The 14,994-nt window shown below is 32.2% G+C and overlaps 3 protein-coding genes across 3 annotated transcripts; all 3 read left to right on the forward strand.

Moving 5' to 3' along the window:
* Positions 1 to 12,530, forward strand: LOC113511976 (band 7 protein AGAP004871-like). The gene is made up of 11 exons (XM_026895725.3): positions 1 to 137; positions 228 to 269; positions 548 to 648; positions 1,432 to 1,587; positions 8,180 to 8,277; positions 8,745 to 8,906; positions 9,266 to 9,431; positions 9,956 to 11,191; positions 11,565 to 11,720; positions 11,949 to 12,046; positions 12,350 to 12,530. The coding sequence occupies exons 1-8, from the start codon at positions 86 to 88 to the stop codon at positions 10,079 to 10,081; spliced, it is 903 nt and encodes a 300-aa protein (XP_026751526.1). The 5' UTR covers positions 1 to 85; the 3' UTR covers positions 10,082 to 11,191; positions 11,565 to 11,720; positions 11,949 to 12,046; positions 12,350 to 12,530.
* LOC113511888 (stomatin-like) lies at positions 10,949 to 12,762 on the forward strand. Its single transcript, XM_031913673.2, has 6 exons — positions 10,949 to 10,979; positions 11,097 to 11,191; positions 11,565 to 11,720; positions 11,949 to 12,046; positions 12,350 to 12,511; positions 12,585 to 12,762. The coding sequence occupies exons 1-6, from the start codon at positions 10,949 to 10,951 to the stop codon at positions 12,760 to 12,762; spliced, it is 720 nt and encodes a 239-aa protein (XP_031769533.2).
* Positions 12,661 to 14,936, forward strand: LOC113511889 (band 7 protein AGAP004871-like). The gene is made up of 7 exons (XM_031913672.2): positions 12,661 to 13,294; positions 13,386 to 13,477; positions 13,703 to 13,858; positions 13,959 to 14,056; positions 14,133 to 14,294; positions 14,385 to 14,550; positions 14,802 to 14,936. Exons 1-7 carry the CDS (start codon positions 13,132 to 13,134, stop codon positions 14,898 to 14,900), a joined length of 936 nt encoding a protein of 311 aa, XP_031769532.1. The 5' UTR covers positions 12,661 to 13,131; the 3' UTR covers positions 14,901 to 14,936.
* The last annotated feature ends 58 nt before the right edge of the window (positions 14,937 to 14,994 follow it).

Here is a 14,994-nt window from a genome sequence, read left to right on the forward strand (position 1 = left end):
TGTTCGTCGCGTTAATCGACGTTATGAACATTGACCATTGCATTATTCAAAATAACAAGAACGTGCATTACGATACATAGTAAAAATGCGTACAGAAGTAAGACGGATAAATACTAGACGTGACAACGTACCTAGTTGTGAGTAGATGAGAAACTCGATCCGTTAAGATCATATAAATAAGCCATATTTAGTAGAAGTTCCTAATTTGTGTTCTTTAAACATTTTAGATTGCGATACGGGTACGTCTTGCGCTATCACAATACAAATGCGTAAGTACATAGCATAAAATAAAGTGCAATCCATATATTATGCTTTATTTTATGCACGTAATTTACGGACAAAAAAAAATCTGGCTGAATCCTGTGTTCGACTCTAACTTCTTTTATTTAGATCTGCAAAACGTTACTCTAATAAATCCATATTTACCTCGTAGAGTAGGTAACGTGCGATTTTACAATAACTAAAATGTAATCAAATAGGATAATTAATACATTTCACATTACTGGAATATCTTAAAAAAAAATGAAAATATTTTTTTGTTCACCAGCAAATCCAGAGGCAGTGGGTTGCGTAGAGAGATTTGCTACTTTTTTGTCATTTCTCCTGGTTATCATCACATTCCCATTCTCTCTCTTCGAATGTTTCAAGGTAAAGTTATCCCAATTCCGATTTTGACAAACCATATTTTAAATATATTCAGAGCTAGTTAAATTTATTTAAAGTTAAATTCATTCATACATTTATATCAACCGTTAAACTCTCCACTGCTGAACATAGACCTCCCCTGTAAGTAGGGAGGGCGCAATAGTAGCCACGTTTGGTAGGCAGGTTGGCAAAGTATAAAATTTAATATCTACCTTAAATTATTGCTTTTAAATATAGAAATCGCAAACATTAACATCTTTTTAAGATAAAGTTCTATTAATGAAATTGAGTATTTATCTGTATGTATTTATTTAGATATATGAAAAAAACGACAAAAAAAATATGACTTTTTATACTAACTTGCTCAAATACATAGCAGGAAATCAACTCTCTCTCGGCTCAGAACCGTTCTTTATGACAGTCTATGGAGAGGTCTACGTCCAGCAGTAGACGGATAATGGCTGAAAAGATAATGATGATGACACTAACTTGCTAAGATTGAAGTTTTTTTTTGCAAAACAAATATGTTTATTACCTACCCACGCTTGAACGTCTATACAAAACATACATACTATTTCATTGTTTCTGCCTACCCTAATGGAAGACAGGCGTGCCCGATATGTACATATGTATAAAATAATTGAATAATGTTTAATAAATAGATAGACCATAAACATTTAGACATAGTATATAATTATTTTAACTTATACGAGCAAATTAACACCTACAATTAGTCTTAAATAATGTTATTAAACTTTAAGGTACATAGATTTTTTTATCTCTCAGGTAGTGCAAGAATTCGAACGAGCTGTGATTTTTCGACTTGGAAGACTAAGAAAAGGCGGCGCAAGAGGGCCTGGATTGTTCTTTGTTCTACCTTGTATTGACACTTACAGAAAAGTTGATCTCAGAACAGTATCATTCGATGTCCCTCCACAAGAGGTAATTTGTTAATGTTCTGTTTAACATGAATTAACATAATATATTATACAACAAATTTCTAAAAAGTTAACGTAAGACTACTACTTGGGCATTTTTTCTCAATATAACAAAAATTTCACTGTCTTTAAACTCAGGGTGAAATATTTGTATTTTCAAGGTAAGGAAAATCTTTATCTTATAGTGAACATTACTGATTTATTACATTTATACTACTTACACCTACCTATCCAACATTCATACCCGAAACCTTCTGACAGAATAATAATGAAGAGGTACTCTGTGAATCATATTCGTCATCATATCAGCCGTTAATTGTCCACTGAACATAAGTCTTCCACAGAAGGAGAGTTTTGCTAGTAGTTACCACGCTAACAACGCGAGTTGGCGGCCGCTGTTAGTCTTTCAGTGATATTTTAAAAGAAACGCTGGTGCTCATCCCATTACCAATAAATTCTGTTAGTCGTCTCTTACGACACCCACGGAAAAGGAAGGGGTGGCCTATTCTATGCCCAGAGCTACACAGCGACTCTGTGAATACCATCGTTGAACTTCAAATGAAAATAATACTGTGACAATTAAATTATCACATAAGTAATAACATAAATCAATAACACAAAAATAAATTAATATAAAATTTTTAGAATAGTTATTTACCCTCGCCATAAGTCTAATAGTACTATATTAACAAATATACGTAAACAACGGAATCGTCTGTATACCACGTGTCTTGCACAAACACCGCGATGGCTCCGTAATGGCATTGCTATTGAAAACAGTTAACCCAATTGCTGATCGCTAGGATTGCCAACTGAACATTTCTACCAATATTCATTTTAATTTTAAATTACAAAAAATATTTCTATTTTATATCACGGTCGTCAACTATACCAAAATCAATATTTTTTTTACTTTTGTCTCTCCTAAATACCTTCTGTATTATGGGTTAGAATAATCAGTTCCCATAAAAATATGGTGTAGATTTGATTAGAAAAAAAATATAAAATGTTTAGATTATGTAAAGATTTTCTTATACATATATTAGATATCTACTCCACCTTATGTTACTATACTTATTTGATGTGATTATTTTATTTTAATTGTAACTAACTGTAATTGTAGCTAACTACCTGACGGATCAGGGACATATCGATCTATCTTATTTAAGACCTGCGCTCTTATCGGTGAAGCTCTTGGGACTCACTACGATTTTCTGCGAATCTCTTCACCTCTTGATTACGATACGACACCAACTTTTTCCTTGATCTGCCTGATGTAACTATGCCTTAGTCTCCCTCTTCCCCTCCTTCCTTCTATTTTATTTTATATTATAATGTTCATAAGTTCGTCGTATCGTATCAAGTGTCCTAACATTTTTCACCTTCTAACCTTAATAGTTCTTATAATTTGTCTTTTTTCCTCGACCGTAAGCAGGACCTCCGCAGGGGCGTATAAAAAATGTATATATACATTGAACTTTTGGATGTGTTTAACATGCGTAGCAAACATGACACTAAATGCTTATTAAATTAATTGTTTTCTATTTGAAATATAATAATATTTAAGTTTGACGGCGTAACTAGGTAAAGAGTCGAAACCAAAAGGAGAGACGAGAAAAACTAATAATTAGGTATAATGTTTTCAAAGGGTAAGTAATATTAATCAACGAGATTTATTTCTACATTCATGAATTATATAATAATATCATAATCCTATTACTTATAGAATGGACACCGAGTACCTAACCATTTAAATTTTTTTTTATACCACTGTGGTGGCAAACAAGCATACGGCCCACCTGATGGTAAGTGGTTACCGTAACCTATGAACACCTGCAACACCAGAGGTATTACGCGTTCGTTGCCGACTCTGAAGAAACCTCTTTACTCCCCTTTTGAAGAACCTCATGCTGTAGTCTCTTGGGAAAACATCGGCAGGGAGCTCATTCCACAACCTGAGTGTTTGTGGGAGGAAACATCCCTGAAACTTAAATTTTTAAAAATTAAGAAGAGAGCAAGTATCCTCCAATACCTTTATTTTTTAATCCTTTTACTTAATATAAAAATTACTCATATTATTAATTTTCTTGTTACTACATTTATCAAGATAAAAATATTATAAGTATAATAATATCAATTATCTTGCAAGGGATTTTATAATTATATTTTTAAATTGGTAACCCTGTTCACACCATTCAGACCGTCTGGTATTAATTGATGTGGCTATAAACCTATCAATCAAAGTTTAACGACATGTTCTACAATCGTAAACTATAGGTGCGCAATTTGTCTGGAAGCTTACTGACCAAGCAACATGTCTATAAATATTTCTGTATCTAGAATTGTAACATTTCTCGTTGATGATTGTCTACACAAATATCTAGGTCTCATCAGAATCCAGAACTCGTATTTCTATTGTGCACTATACTAGTTATTCCCTGTATCTTCGCCTGCTCAAACTTGTTCATCGAAAATTTTGTAAAAACCTTTGTAGTGGTCACTTTTGTTTATAACAAAATTTGTTATAAAGACACTCTTGTTAAAATGTTTGTAGATTTATTAACATGTTACACCTACAGATTAAAACTTATAATACTTAATACTAATAACATGAATATTAATAATATCATTATATCATATCAGCTGTCTACTGTCCCCTGCTGAACACAGGCCTCCCCAAAAAGTTAGGCTTTAGAGGTGTTTTAGGAAGGACGCTGTTACCCGTTTCTCAACCATTAAGATCCCTTAATCGCCTCTTACAACACCCACAGGGAAGGAAGAACACAAACAAACAAATTTCCTAATTAAACTTAGGAATCTTGTAATGAGAAACCGAATAACGAACAACTGAAACTATAACCCAGAATGCACAGACTATAACCAATTTAAAAACATACGTTTTCTGTATTGGTAGGCTCGAATATTGAACATGGGACCTCAAGTACTCAAAGGAATCAATCAAACAACAAGGTTATTTTGCAATGCTGGCGATAGTAATATAAAATAAAGTTTTAAGGATACATTACTATTACACCAAATCCTTCTCCGTTCAGGTTGTGCGCCTATGGAAGTTGCTATCGTCCTCTATACGGAACGCCCAGTCCTTAGCTTCGTTTAAAGGACGAGTCAAATCCTATTTTCTTTCATTGTAATTATTCTTTTTCTTTCTTATTTTATTTCGTTTTTCATTTTACTAGACTCGTCATATTTCCTAGTGTGTACTATATGTATATATTTATATGTGTATGTATATGTAGTATGTATTAATTGTTATAATAAATAGTCTAATAAATTATATGTATTTCATGTTTATATTTTTTACGTATAATACATAATATGTAAAAAATATTAATTCACTCTTGTGCCACCTACGCACTTCTATATGCTTTTCCTCAACCAAAGGTTGTCTGTAAGATATTGCCCTAGCGAAAAGACCGCCTTTTGTACCTTTATATGTATATTTTAGTCTGTACTTCATGCTACTGTATTTCAGCCGAATTGTTTATATATCATTGTTATTTTTTATGTTTTTTTATACAACTTAGAATGGCAAACAAGCTGACGGCCCACCTGATGGAAAGTGGTAACCGTCGCCTATAGACATGAGCAGTACCATGGACATAACAGAATATACTGTTTCGCCCATGATACCCCCATGCGTTGCCATTCCTGAGGACTTAGGTGTTATTCCTCTATTATATTTTTGGTGCAATAAAGAGTTAAATAAATAAATAAAGTACTATCCTCATAAATGACTTGGTCTTAAATCTTTTATAATCATAAAGCCAAAATAACACATAACATTAAATGAAAAGTACTGAAAGAATTTCTAAATAAAAAGGAAAGTATCTATTTATTACAAAATAACATAACTCACAGTGGTAACAAAATTAACTGGGCTTAATTACCACATTACTTCCTGATAACTGATAACTAATGATTATATCATAACTCATCCATAATACCTGTAAAATTACCGATGTTAACTATGAAAGTGTTGTAAAGGTTGCAAGAAAAAAATAGAATACTGCCTAGTTAGAAAATAACTTCATGGTTATCTGTAGTAGTGCAGATTATAAATTACTTTGTAACTCATAGGCATAAAGATTAATAGTCTATGTAAAAACACAACAGAAATTCACATTAACATTTTGTTAACAAATGTTGAATTAAAACAAAACAGTGACGTTAATTAATTACGTTTGAGAATTGATTAATATTAAAATAATAAAATTGAACGTATTTGTGTAAATCAAATACTATGATGAATAACATAATCATTGGCGAAAGCTTGTTTATTTTGACTAGTCGAATGTTCCCGGCACGGTGCGACCGAGAAACTCAACAGAACTGACCTGATTGTAGAAACGTGGTTTGCGCCAACTCGCCTGACGCCCTAATCCGTAAACAACTGTAGAAATGAAGTTCCTTTATTTAGCTCCATGTCTAAATTGTTAGATGATTTCTTTATTAGCTAACTACTAATCATAAGGTCTGTCCGGAAAGTTCGTATATGGAATGCGAGAAAGAATATAAGCGCAGGACCCCTTCCTTATGTCCCTAACAATGCTTCAGTTCTGGTCTGACCGCCGTGCGGTGCGAACTGGCTTGTCACGCCATCTGTGAAGTTACCTCTTAACGAAACCCCGTCGGCATGGAGCCCGCTTCCGTTATAATAGTTTCTCTCGAAACTATGGCCGTGAAATTTTTGCCGATCTCAGAACAGTTTATGGGGATGATTACCGTCCACAATGGCTAAAAAGATTCAGAGAGGGCCGAGACAATGATTGTTTTTTTCGATGTTCGGGGGATTGTCCATCAAGAATTCGTCCCTCCAGGCCAGACAGTTGATGGAAAAACGTCGATGTGCTCAGACGCCTCAAAGCTCGTGTGGCACGAGTTCGTCCAGAATTGGCGCGAGAGGGGCGTTGGATTCTTCACCACGACAATGCCCCTGCCCACACCTCTCTTGTTGTCCGTGAGTTTTTGAGTAAAAATTCCATCGCCGGATTTGGCCCCGTGTGACTTCTTCTTGTTCCCAAAAACCAAATTGGTACTTCGGGGGCGGCATTTGGGGGACATAACTGAGATAAAAAAAGCTACGACGGGGCAGCTGAGAAATACAACCAGAGGACTTTCAAGGAGCCTTCTCACAGTGGAAACGGCGTTGGCACAAGTGCATTATGTCACAGGGGGAGTACTTTAGGGGATAAAATATTTACCTGAATAATTGTAAAATAAAATTTTTAAAAAACTTTTATACGTACTTTCGGACAAACCTCGTATATTAAATATACACGGACACCCTGGCCTAATCGTATACAACAATTATATAGAAACTATTACACAATATTTATCATTATATTATGTTAGATATTCAAAGAGTCAAAATCGGTCCAACAAATATTTAGGGAGGCATCACTTGGTAAGTGGATTTTTTTATTTAATAATATAGTCAAATGATGGTTATATTTGAGTTTCATTGTCATTCGTGAGGTATTAGTATTAATAATCAAAGTATACAGTAGTAGGTACCTCGATATACGAATGCCCTAATGTACGAATGTTTTGAGATACGAGCCGCCGAGCGAGCGATATTTTGCTTTGAGATGAGAGCAAGATTTGAGATACGTGGAATCGCACACTACACTGCTGCTCATGACCCTAACATGCAGGGGGGAAAGGGATTGTTAGTAATGGAGACTGAGAATCCCATTGCTAGCAATATACCCAACCAGGTCGACTTCCTCGCGGTTCTCCCTGGAAACTATCATGGTTAATTCCTGATGAATTCATCATGATGGGCTAACTGGCCTGTTTTCATTCTCATCTATCACCCTTCATTGGTGCTCCGCCAGCGTATCCCGTTAGCGCAGGACCATCAAGGATCATTACCCATCAAGACCCCAACATGCAGTTTCTTACACCTTAGACTAACATTTAACAAAAACAACCGAGGTAGTTTTATGGGAACACGAATTAATGGCATTATAATTAATATCAATGGGGAAAATTGCTTTGAGATCCGAGCAATTTGACATACGAGCAAGGTTACGGAACGAATTCAACTCGTATGTCGAGGTACTACTGTATATTATATAAGTAATAATACAAAATGTCATCACTCATTTTTATCCGAAACATGTCATAAGATCCGACTAGAAAAATAAAATAAAGTGGAACAAAGTATGAGAAAAAACTATTAAAGCTATGCGCATGCAAATTTCTCATATCATAAAGTAATCCCATGCACTAATGTTGTAACAGTAGGATATTAATGGATTATAATGAAGAAGATCGCTGTGTAGTCCCGGTATAGAACGAACCATCCCTTTCTTTTCCGTGGGTGTCGTAAAAGGCAACTAAGGGAACTTAATGGCCGAGGGATAGGCAACAGCTTCCGTCTTTAAACATCACTAATAAAGGTAATAAAGGTTAACTGCGGTTGCCAACACGTTTGCCTAGCGTGGCAACTACTGGCAAAACCCCCCAATAGGGGAAAGCCTATGTTCAACAGTGAACAATTAATGCCTGATATGATGATGATGATGATGATAATAAATAAAAAAACTTCACAATATACCAATTTATTACAGGTACTAACAAGAGACTCGGTAACAGTAGCGGTGGATGCTGTGGTCTACTACAGGATCAAAGAACCGTTGAACGCTGTTGTTAGAGTTGCCGATTACAGGCAAGTATATCTGATTAGTATCTATTTTATTCATCCGTTCCATCCATCTATTCTTACAAACTTTCACAATTATAATACGAGTATTAATAGGATTCCCGATAATAATCGGAAAAAGAATTTAAAAAAAAGCAGCATTTTACCGTAGGGATTTTGCGTACTTACGTATGTTTGAAAGAAAGGCTAAATTTCAAAATAGAATTTGCAACAGTAACTCAGTAATTACTAAACTTATTTAGAAAACAACAAGTGATACATGATAATAATTTTTTTCATATCATTGAGTTTATTTAAGATACTGCATTTTTACACAAGCCGCATTTCATGTATATAAAGATATCAGTTATGATGAAATTTGCCATCAGAGCGTAATTTAAAACTAGCATTATATTATCATCGGTGACAAAAGATAAAAATAGATATTCTTTAAAGAATGATTACCAACTGGATAATGTTTTTATTCGAACCAGTGCATCTACTCGTCTACTGGCAGCAACTACTCTCCGAAATGTTTTGGGTATGAGGGACCTCGCCCAACTTCTATCAGACCGCGAAGCCATCAGTCACATGATGCAAGCCAATTTGGACGAAGCTACTGATCCTTGGGGCGTAGAAGTGGAAAGAGTAGAAATGTAAGATTTTACTTAAAGTAAAAAAAATATACATACATATACACTCGAGAGCAATGAATCCGAGTCACTTAAAAAAAACCTATAAATCTCGGAAAATAAGTATGCTAGCTTAATGAAATAAATTGTGTTTAGGAGACAATTAAATATCCATAGATACACAAAGTTTTATTCTACTTTGAACTCGATATCGTGTCATAACAACATTAGTGTTATTTGATAAATATTAGAAAATATTTCAAAATGAATAATAACATCTTATCTACACACAACGAAAAATTTGTCTAATAGGCCGAATGTAGAGAGTAGGTATTCTGTACTACCATAACACTTAATCGTAATTATGAAGTAATTATTTTCAGTAAAGATGTTCGTTTACCAGTACAACTACAACGAGCTATGGCTGCCGAAGCCGAAGCCGATCGAGAGGCGCGAGCTAAAGTAATTGCTGCTGAAGGAGAAATCAAAGCATCCAAAGCTTTAAAAGAAGCTTCTCTTGTCATGATTGATAATCCTATGGCGTTACAGGTAAGCAATCAATTGATAAAAAAAATACCTACATGGCTTAGCGGACGATGACTTTACGTGCATTTCGAATAATAAAATAAATGGCAATTACTATGAATTTGAAAATTCAAAGTTCTAGGCCGTAAACAAACCTTATCTAACTATCATTACCATTTTATAAGTGAATAATTTTATTATTTACAAAATATTTTGTGTCCCTCCGTTTGCTCGTGAATTTCGAGAAAACGGATTAAATTCAAGTTTATTACTTACGTAATCTTACAGTTTATTATTACGGAAATAATGATGTAAAGTAAAACTTTTATTTAACTAATATTATTAGAAGAAAGTGTCTGGAGTCACAACCCTGTACAAGCTTACTCTCACTAAATGAAGCAACGATTTCAAATTATGTGGCAAAAAGTTAATGGATAAAATGTGACTCAGAATGATTTCCTGTGGTCTGCATATATGACTAACGAATTACTTAATTGGTAATGATGGTAAATTTATTAATGTTATATATTTAAACTTTATATTTTCAGTTACGATACCTACAGTCTCTCAATACTATATCAGCAGAGAAGAATTCCACAATAATATTTCCATTTCCCATGGATTTCCTCAAGACTTTCTTGCCTGGTCCGAGCATGTCGCATTTGCCTGTATAAGATCAATATAATTTTTGTGAATGATGCCATTATAATAATAATAAGTTAATAAGAATTTTACTATACTGTAATACATTTTACATAGTAGCTGTACTTAATATAATATAGTATCTAATAACATGATTAAAAATAAAACAATTAAAATAACCATTTCTGGACAGCGCCATCTAGTATCAAATAATAGATGCTGAATTAGAAAGAAAGCAAACTAGTTATGTAGGCACTACCTTTCATCACTTTATCTATGATACTGAATTAAACAAGTGGCGAAAACTCTTCGATTATGGACTAACCTTACAGGTACTGTCCTTCATCTATTGTTAACTTAATTTATACCTTTAATCTAACTCCAAATAGAATGCCGTAGATTATACTACATCTATGAAAGGACGAAAGTGTTCTTGAGACCATATCTATAAGTCTGCCAAATATTGTTATAAATAGACAATCATTCCATTACTTGATCGATTACTTCCGTCAATTTAAAATGAGACAAACTGTTATAAAATTCAAATACTGAATCTTAGAGTAATAATAACAGTAGTACATAAGTTCTTATAATAATTAAAATTTGTAGAAGACAACCTGAGCGTTATAAGTTATAAAACGTTAAAAGGAAAGAACATATGAATCTATGGTAGAAATATCTGTATAAAAGCAGTAACTACTTCAAAATACTATTAGGCTGTACGATTAAACGACCATTGCCTTGCATTTAAAGAAAATGGGACAGATATGATAAAAATTAATTATCAGTCGTGAAGTCATTGAATAAATTACCAAGAATTTATTTATACTACAATATAAATATAAATTTATACTATTTATTTTGTGTTTTCTTTGTTTTTAAAAGTCAAATTTTTTACAATGCAACAGGCCTCAACATTAATTCTTACAGGTAAAAAATTTAAGGATATTCGAAAATATATGTGTAATCTCCAGAGAAATCTTGTACACTTAATACAAATTACTTCTTTGTAGAAGAAACAGTTTAAGGAAACTTTAATATTTACAGATATAAAGAAAGAATCTTTAAAAGAGAAATTTTTTCGATTTATTGCTATATTGTTGATAATTATTTTCCCTGTTATGCTGGTGCTGTGCTTTCGAGTAAGTAACTGTACAACTTCATATTAATGTACCAAGTAACTACATATTTATTAACTTTAAAGTAATGATAAAAAATTAAAAGTTACGTTTTCACTCTTATTACAAATTTGTCACTTATTCAAATTCGTCTTGTTAAAATATCATACAACTTTAATGTATATAAAATATTTAAATATAATATACCTATTATCATCGACAGAATTGCGAAAACCTCAATCCCTACACATAATTAAATCATGCTTCTATATGTATGTATATATATATATATATATATATATATATATATATATATATATATATATATATAAGTAGACAAGTATTGTGATTTAAGAAAATTATATTCGTTCATTACAATTTAAATTGAAATCTCAAGGTTGTGAAGCAATACAAAAGAGCAGTTGTTTTAAGATTTGGAAGAGTGAGAGCTGATTCTCCAGCTGGACCTGGTATCATTTGGGTTATACCATGCACTGATACTGTAATACTGATAGATCTCAGAACACAATCTTTCAGTTTACCACCACAAGAGGTAACGTTATATTTTTAATACATGATCATTTTTATACATATAACTGGCAGGGTTTTTAACTTCTTCAGAAAGTCTTCCTCAGAGCGATAAGGATGAATACATTGCAGTGATGTAAATACCCGTTTTTTTTTTTATTTTATACAAATGTACCATTATTTTATAAAATTTTTAAAGATATTTAAAGTTCAAAACATTATGTGCATGACTATTATATTCATTTTACTACAGGTCCTTACAAAAGACTCCGTAACAGTTTCAGTCGATGCAGTTGTTTATTTCCATATTGTAAAGCCTCTTAATTGTTTTCTAAATGTTCAGTCACATGGGTAAGTTCATTTAAACAATAATCATTTAGTATTTCTAGTCAATTTTAATAAGCTATATGAATAAACAGTATAATGAACGGTATCATAGTTTTTTTAGTAAGAGCTAGTGCCTATTTGAAGAATTTATTGATTACCTAATACGTACTGCATTCAACTATTTTAAAATATGGTTTGTACAAGAAAAACGAAAATTTTACACCCATTTTCTTTGTTTATGTAAAACTTAATCTGAGAAAATTAATTTTGTTTTATCTTTAACATAAAAATTACAAATACTTTTAATACTGACCTTAATAATTACAGACGTGCCACGGAATTAATAGCTGTTGCTATACTGAGAAACATATTAGGTCAATATACACTGTCTGACTTGTTAACAAACAGGGGAGCTATTAGTTGCACAGCTAAGAAAGAAATAGAAAAAGTGACTATTGAATGGGGCATTGAAATAGAAAGAGTTGAAATGTAATTCTTAAATATTATTTGTTATTACTATTACAAATATATATTCTGAGTTAATTCATAATTTATTGTACAGAAAAAATATTCTACTACCATACGAATTGCAAAAAGCGATGGCATCAGAAGCTGAAGGCACGCGATTAGCAAAAGCAAAAATTATTGAAGCTGAAGGGGAAATAAAAACAGCAGAAAACCTTAGAGAGGCGTCAAGAATAATGATGGAAAATCCTCAAACTATACTGGTTATAATTTAGTCATAATAATTTATTAAGATACATTTTGTTATTCATATCATTATCAAAATATTTTATTATCGTTTTTTAGTTATCGTTATTTTAAGTTTTTTTTTTTTACTATTTTAATCTTTTTTTTCAGTTACGTTATTTACAAACTCTGAATTTCATTGCATCTCAACAGCCAACGTCTATAATTTTTCCATTTCCTATTGAGATTCCTAAACCATAAATCTTCTATAACATTTAGAAACTACTTTATACTTACCTTTATTGTTGTTTCAAAGAAAATGTCAATGTGTATAGGTTCCATTCTGACATCTATACTTCTTTCATACCGCTAATAATTTACATATTTTTTTGGATTAATGGTTTTCTTTTAATATAACTATGACTAACAATCTAAATTTTGGTGTTAATACGTCACAAGATAATATATCCTATAATAAAATAAATAAAGATGCAGAAAAAAGCAAAGATGAAGATCCGACAAAAGAACGTAGTGTCTCAATAGATTATTCAGATAGAAGAGTGTTACGTATGCAACACAAAGGTACCTATGTTGTATTCTTACTAGTACCTACACTTAAAGGCACATATATAAACATTTATAATAATACATTAATAATTATTATATCTTGCAGAAGATGATAAATTAATAGAAAAAGTTCTAGTATTCATGTCAATTATATTGGTAATTATTACATTTCCGCTCTCTCTTCTTTGTGTGTTCGTGGTAAGTGTAGTTTCTGTTATCTATCTGCTAAAACTGCTCCCTTCTAACAGAATAAATTAGAAAAATCTCAACCATTCTTTACATACATCTCTTCCTGCACTTTTATAATCTTATATGCTTCCTAGTCTTGTAGAGTCCTTTTTATTAAAACAGTAAACTATATTATATTGCTTAACTTTGTCGTAACTACGGTTGTCTTATAATTTCCAAATTGATATTTTTCAGACGGTCCGTCAATTCGAACGAGCAATAATACTTCGTAATGGAAAGGTACACAAAAATCGAGCATTTGGTCCCGGGCTTATTTGTTACCTGCCCTGTGTTGATACCATTAAATTTACGGATCTCAGAATTATCTGTTACGCTGTACCTCCTCAAGAAGTATGTACTTATTCAAACTGAAAATGAAATATTTCGGATTCATTCTAAGCTATATTATTACCTTTACACATCATTATAATTACACCATTAAAATTCACAGGCTTTGACGAAAGATTCTCTAACCGTAGCAGTAGATGCAGTTATTTATTATAAAATTTATAATCCAGTGCGGGCAGTAATAAATGTCGCTGATTATAAGTAAGTTTTACTGTGCTTCGATGATAATTTGATCATGTACTTATTTTAATAAAAACTCAAACTTCTTTACATTAAGGATGGCAACACAATATTTAGCCGCAACTACTCTCAGAAATGCTTTAGGAACAACAAAACTCTCAGAATTGCTCTTAAATCGACCGACAGTAAGCTTTCAAATATTCCAGCAAATGAAGAATATAACCAGAGAATGGGGTATTCAGGTTGTCAGAGTAGAAATGTAAGTCACATGATAATCATAAGCATTTAGAAGTACTTCCTTCACATATAATATTTTTTTAGATCCATTAACCTTATTTTCTATTATTAGTAAAGACATAAGCTTACCTTTGCAATTACAAAAAGCAATGGCAGCAGAAGCCGAGTCCTCTCGACTAGCGAACGCAAAAATAATTGTAGCAAAAGCAGAAATTGAGTCTACTAAAAATCTCCAAATAGCTACAAAATTACTAATGGACAACCCGCTGTGTATGCAGGTAATTTCTATCAAGTAATACATATATAACATTTAGGTCCAAGGATGAAATTATTTTGTAATATTGTGCGAATAAGAAAACTGAGATAAAAAATAAAGTATGAATTTAGAAGACCACACCTCTTAGTTAATCAATCATTACTTAGTTGAGAACCTAATATTAAATCTGTACAGAATTTTATCAGTGAAGTGAGTGTATGTAATAATATTATTCAACAGAATTTTTTTAACACGTACCTAAATTATTTTCAGTTACGTTATTTACAATCTCTTCATATGATTGCTGGAGACCAAACTCATACTATTGTGTTACCGTTCTCTGCAGAAACTTTAAAGAATATATTCAAATAATGTCGACGCCATAACGTTAGTTCATTTGCTTTTTAAATTCCTTGGATATTATAAATAAAGTCAATAGTTTTTTAAAATATTTTTTATTATTAAG

The sequence above is a fragment of the Galleria mellonella genome, unplaced genomic scaffold (genome assembly GCF_026898425.1).
Source record: "Galleria mellonella isolate WM207_F2 unplaced genomic scaffold, CSIRO_AGI_GalMel_v1 utg213, whole genome shotgun sequence".
In the NCBI taxonomy this organism is placed as follows: Eukaryota; Metazoa; Arthropoda; class Insecta; order Lepidoptera; family Pyralidae; genus Galleria; species Galleria mellonella.

Excerpts from the sequence above, each read along its gene's own strand:
- LOC113511976 (XM_026895725.3), top strand. The coding sequence starts at position 86 with ATGCGTACAGAAGTAAGACGGATAAATACTAGACGTGACAACGTACCT. Across the intron at positions 138-227 it reads ACGTGACAACGTACCTAGTT|ATTGCGATACGGGTACGTCT; the intron begins GTGAGTAGATGA and ends TAAACATTTTAG. Across the intron at positions 9,432-9,955 it reads ATAATCCTATGGCGTTACAG|TTACGATACCTACAGTCTCT; the intron begins GTAAGCAATCAA and ends TTATATTTTCAG.
- LOC113511888 (XM_031913673.2), top strand. The coding sequence starts at position 10,949 with ATGCAACAGGCCTCAACATTAATTCTTACAG. Across the intron at positions 11,192-11,564 it reads TGCTGGTGCTGTGCTTTCGA|GTTGTGAAGCAATACAAAAG; the intron begins GTAAGTAACTGT and ends TGAAATCTCAAG. Across the intron at positions 12,512-12,584 it reads GAAATAGAAAGAGTTGAAAT|AAAAAATATTCTACTACCAT; the intron begins GTAATTCTTAAA and ends TTTATTGTACAG.
- LOC113511889 (XM_031913672.2), top strand. The coding sequence starts at position 13,132 with ATGACTAACAATCTAAATTTTGGTGTTAATACGTCACAAGATAATATA. Across the intron at positions 13,478-13,702 it reads CTCTTCTTTGTGTGTTCGTG|ACGGTCCGTCAATTCGAACG; the intron begins GTAAGTGTAGTT and ends GATATTTTTCAG. Across the intron at positions 14,551-14,801 it reads ACAACCCGCTGTGTATGCAG|TTACGTTATTTACAATCTCT; the intron begins GTAATTTCTATC and ends AATTATTTTCAG.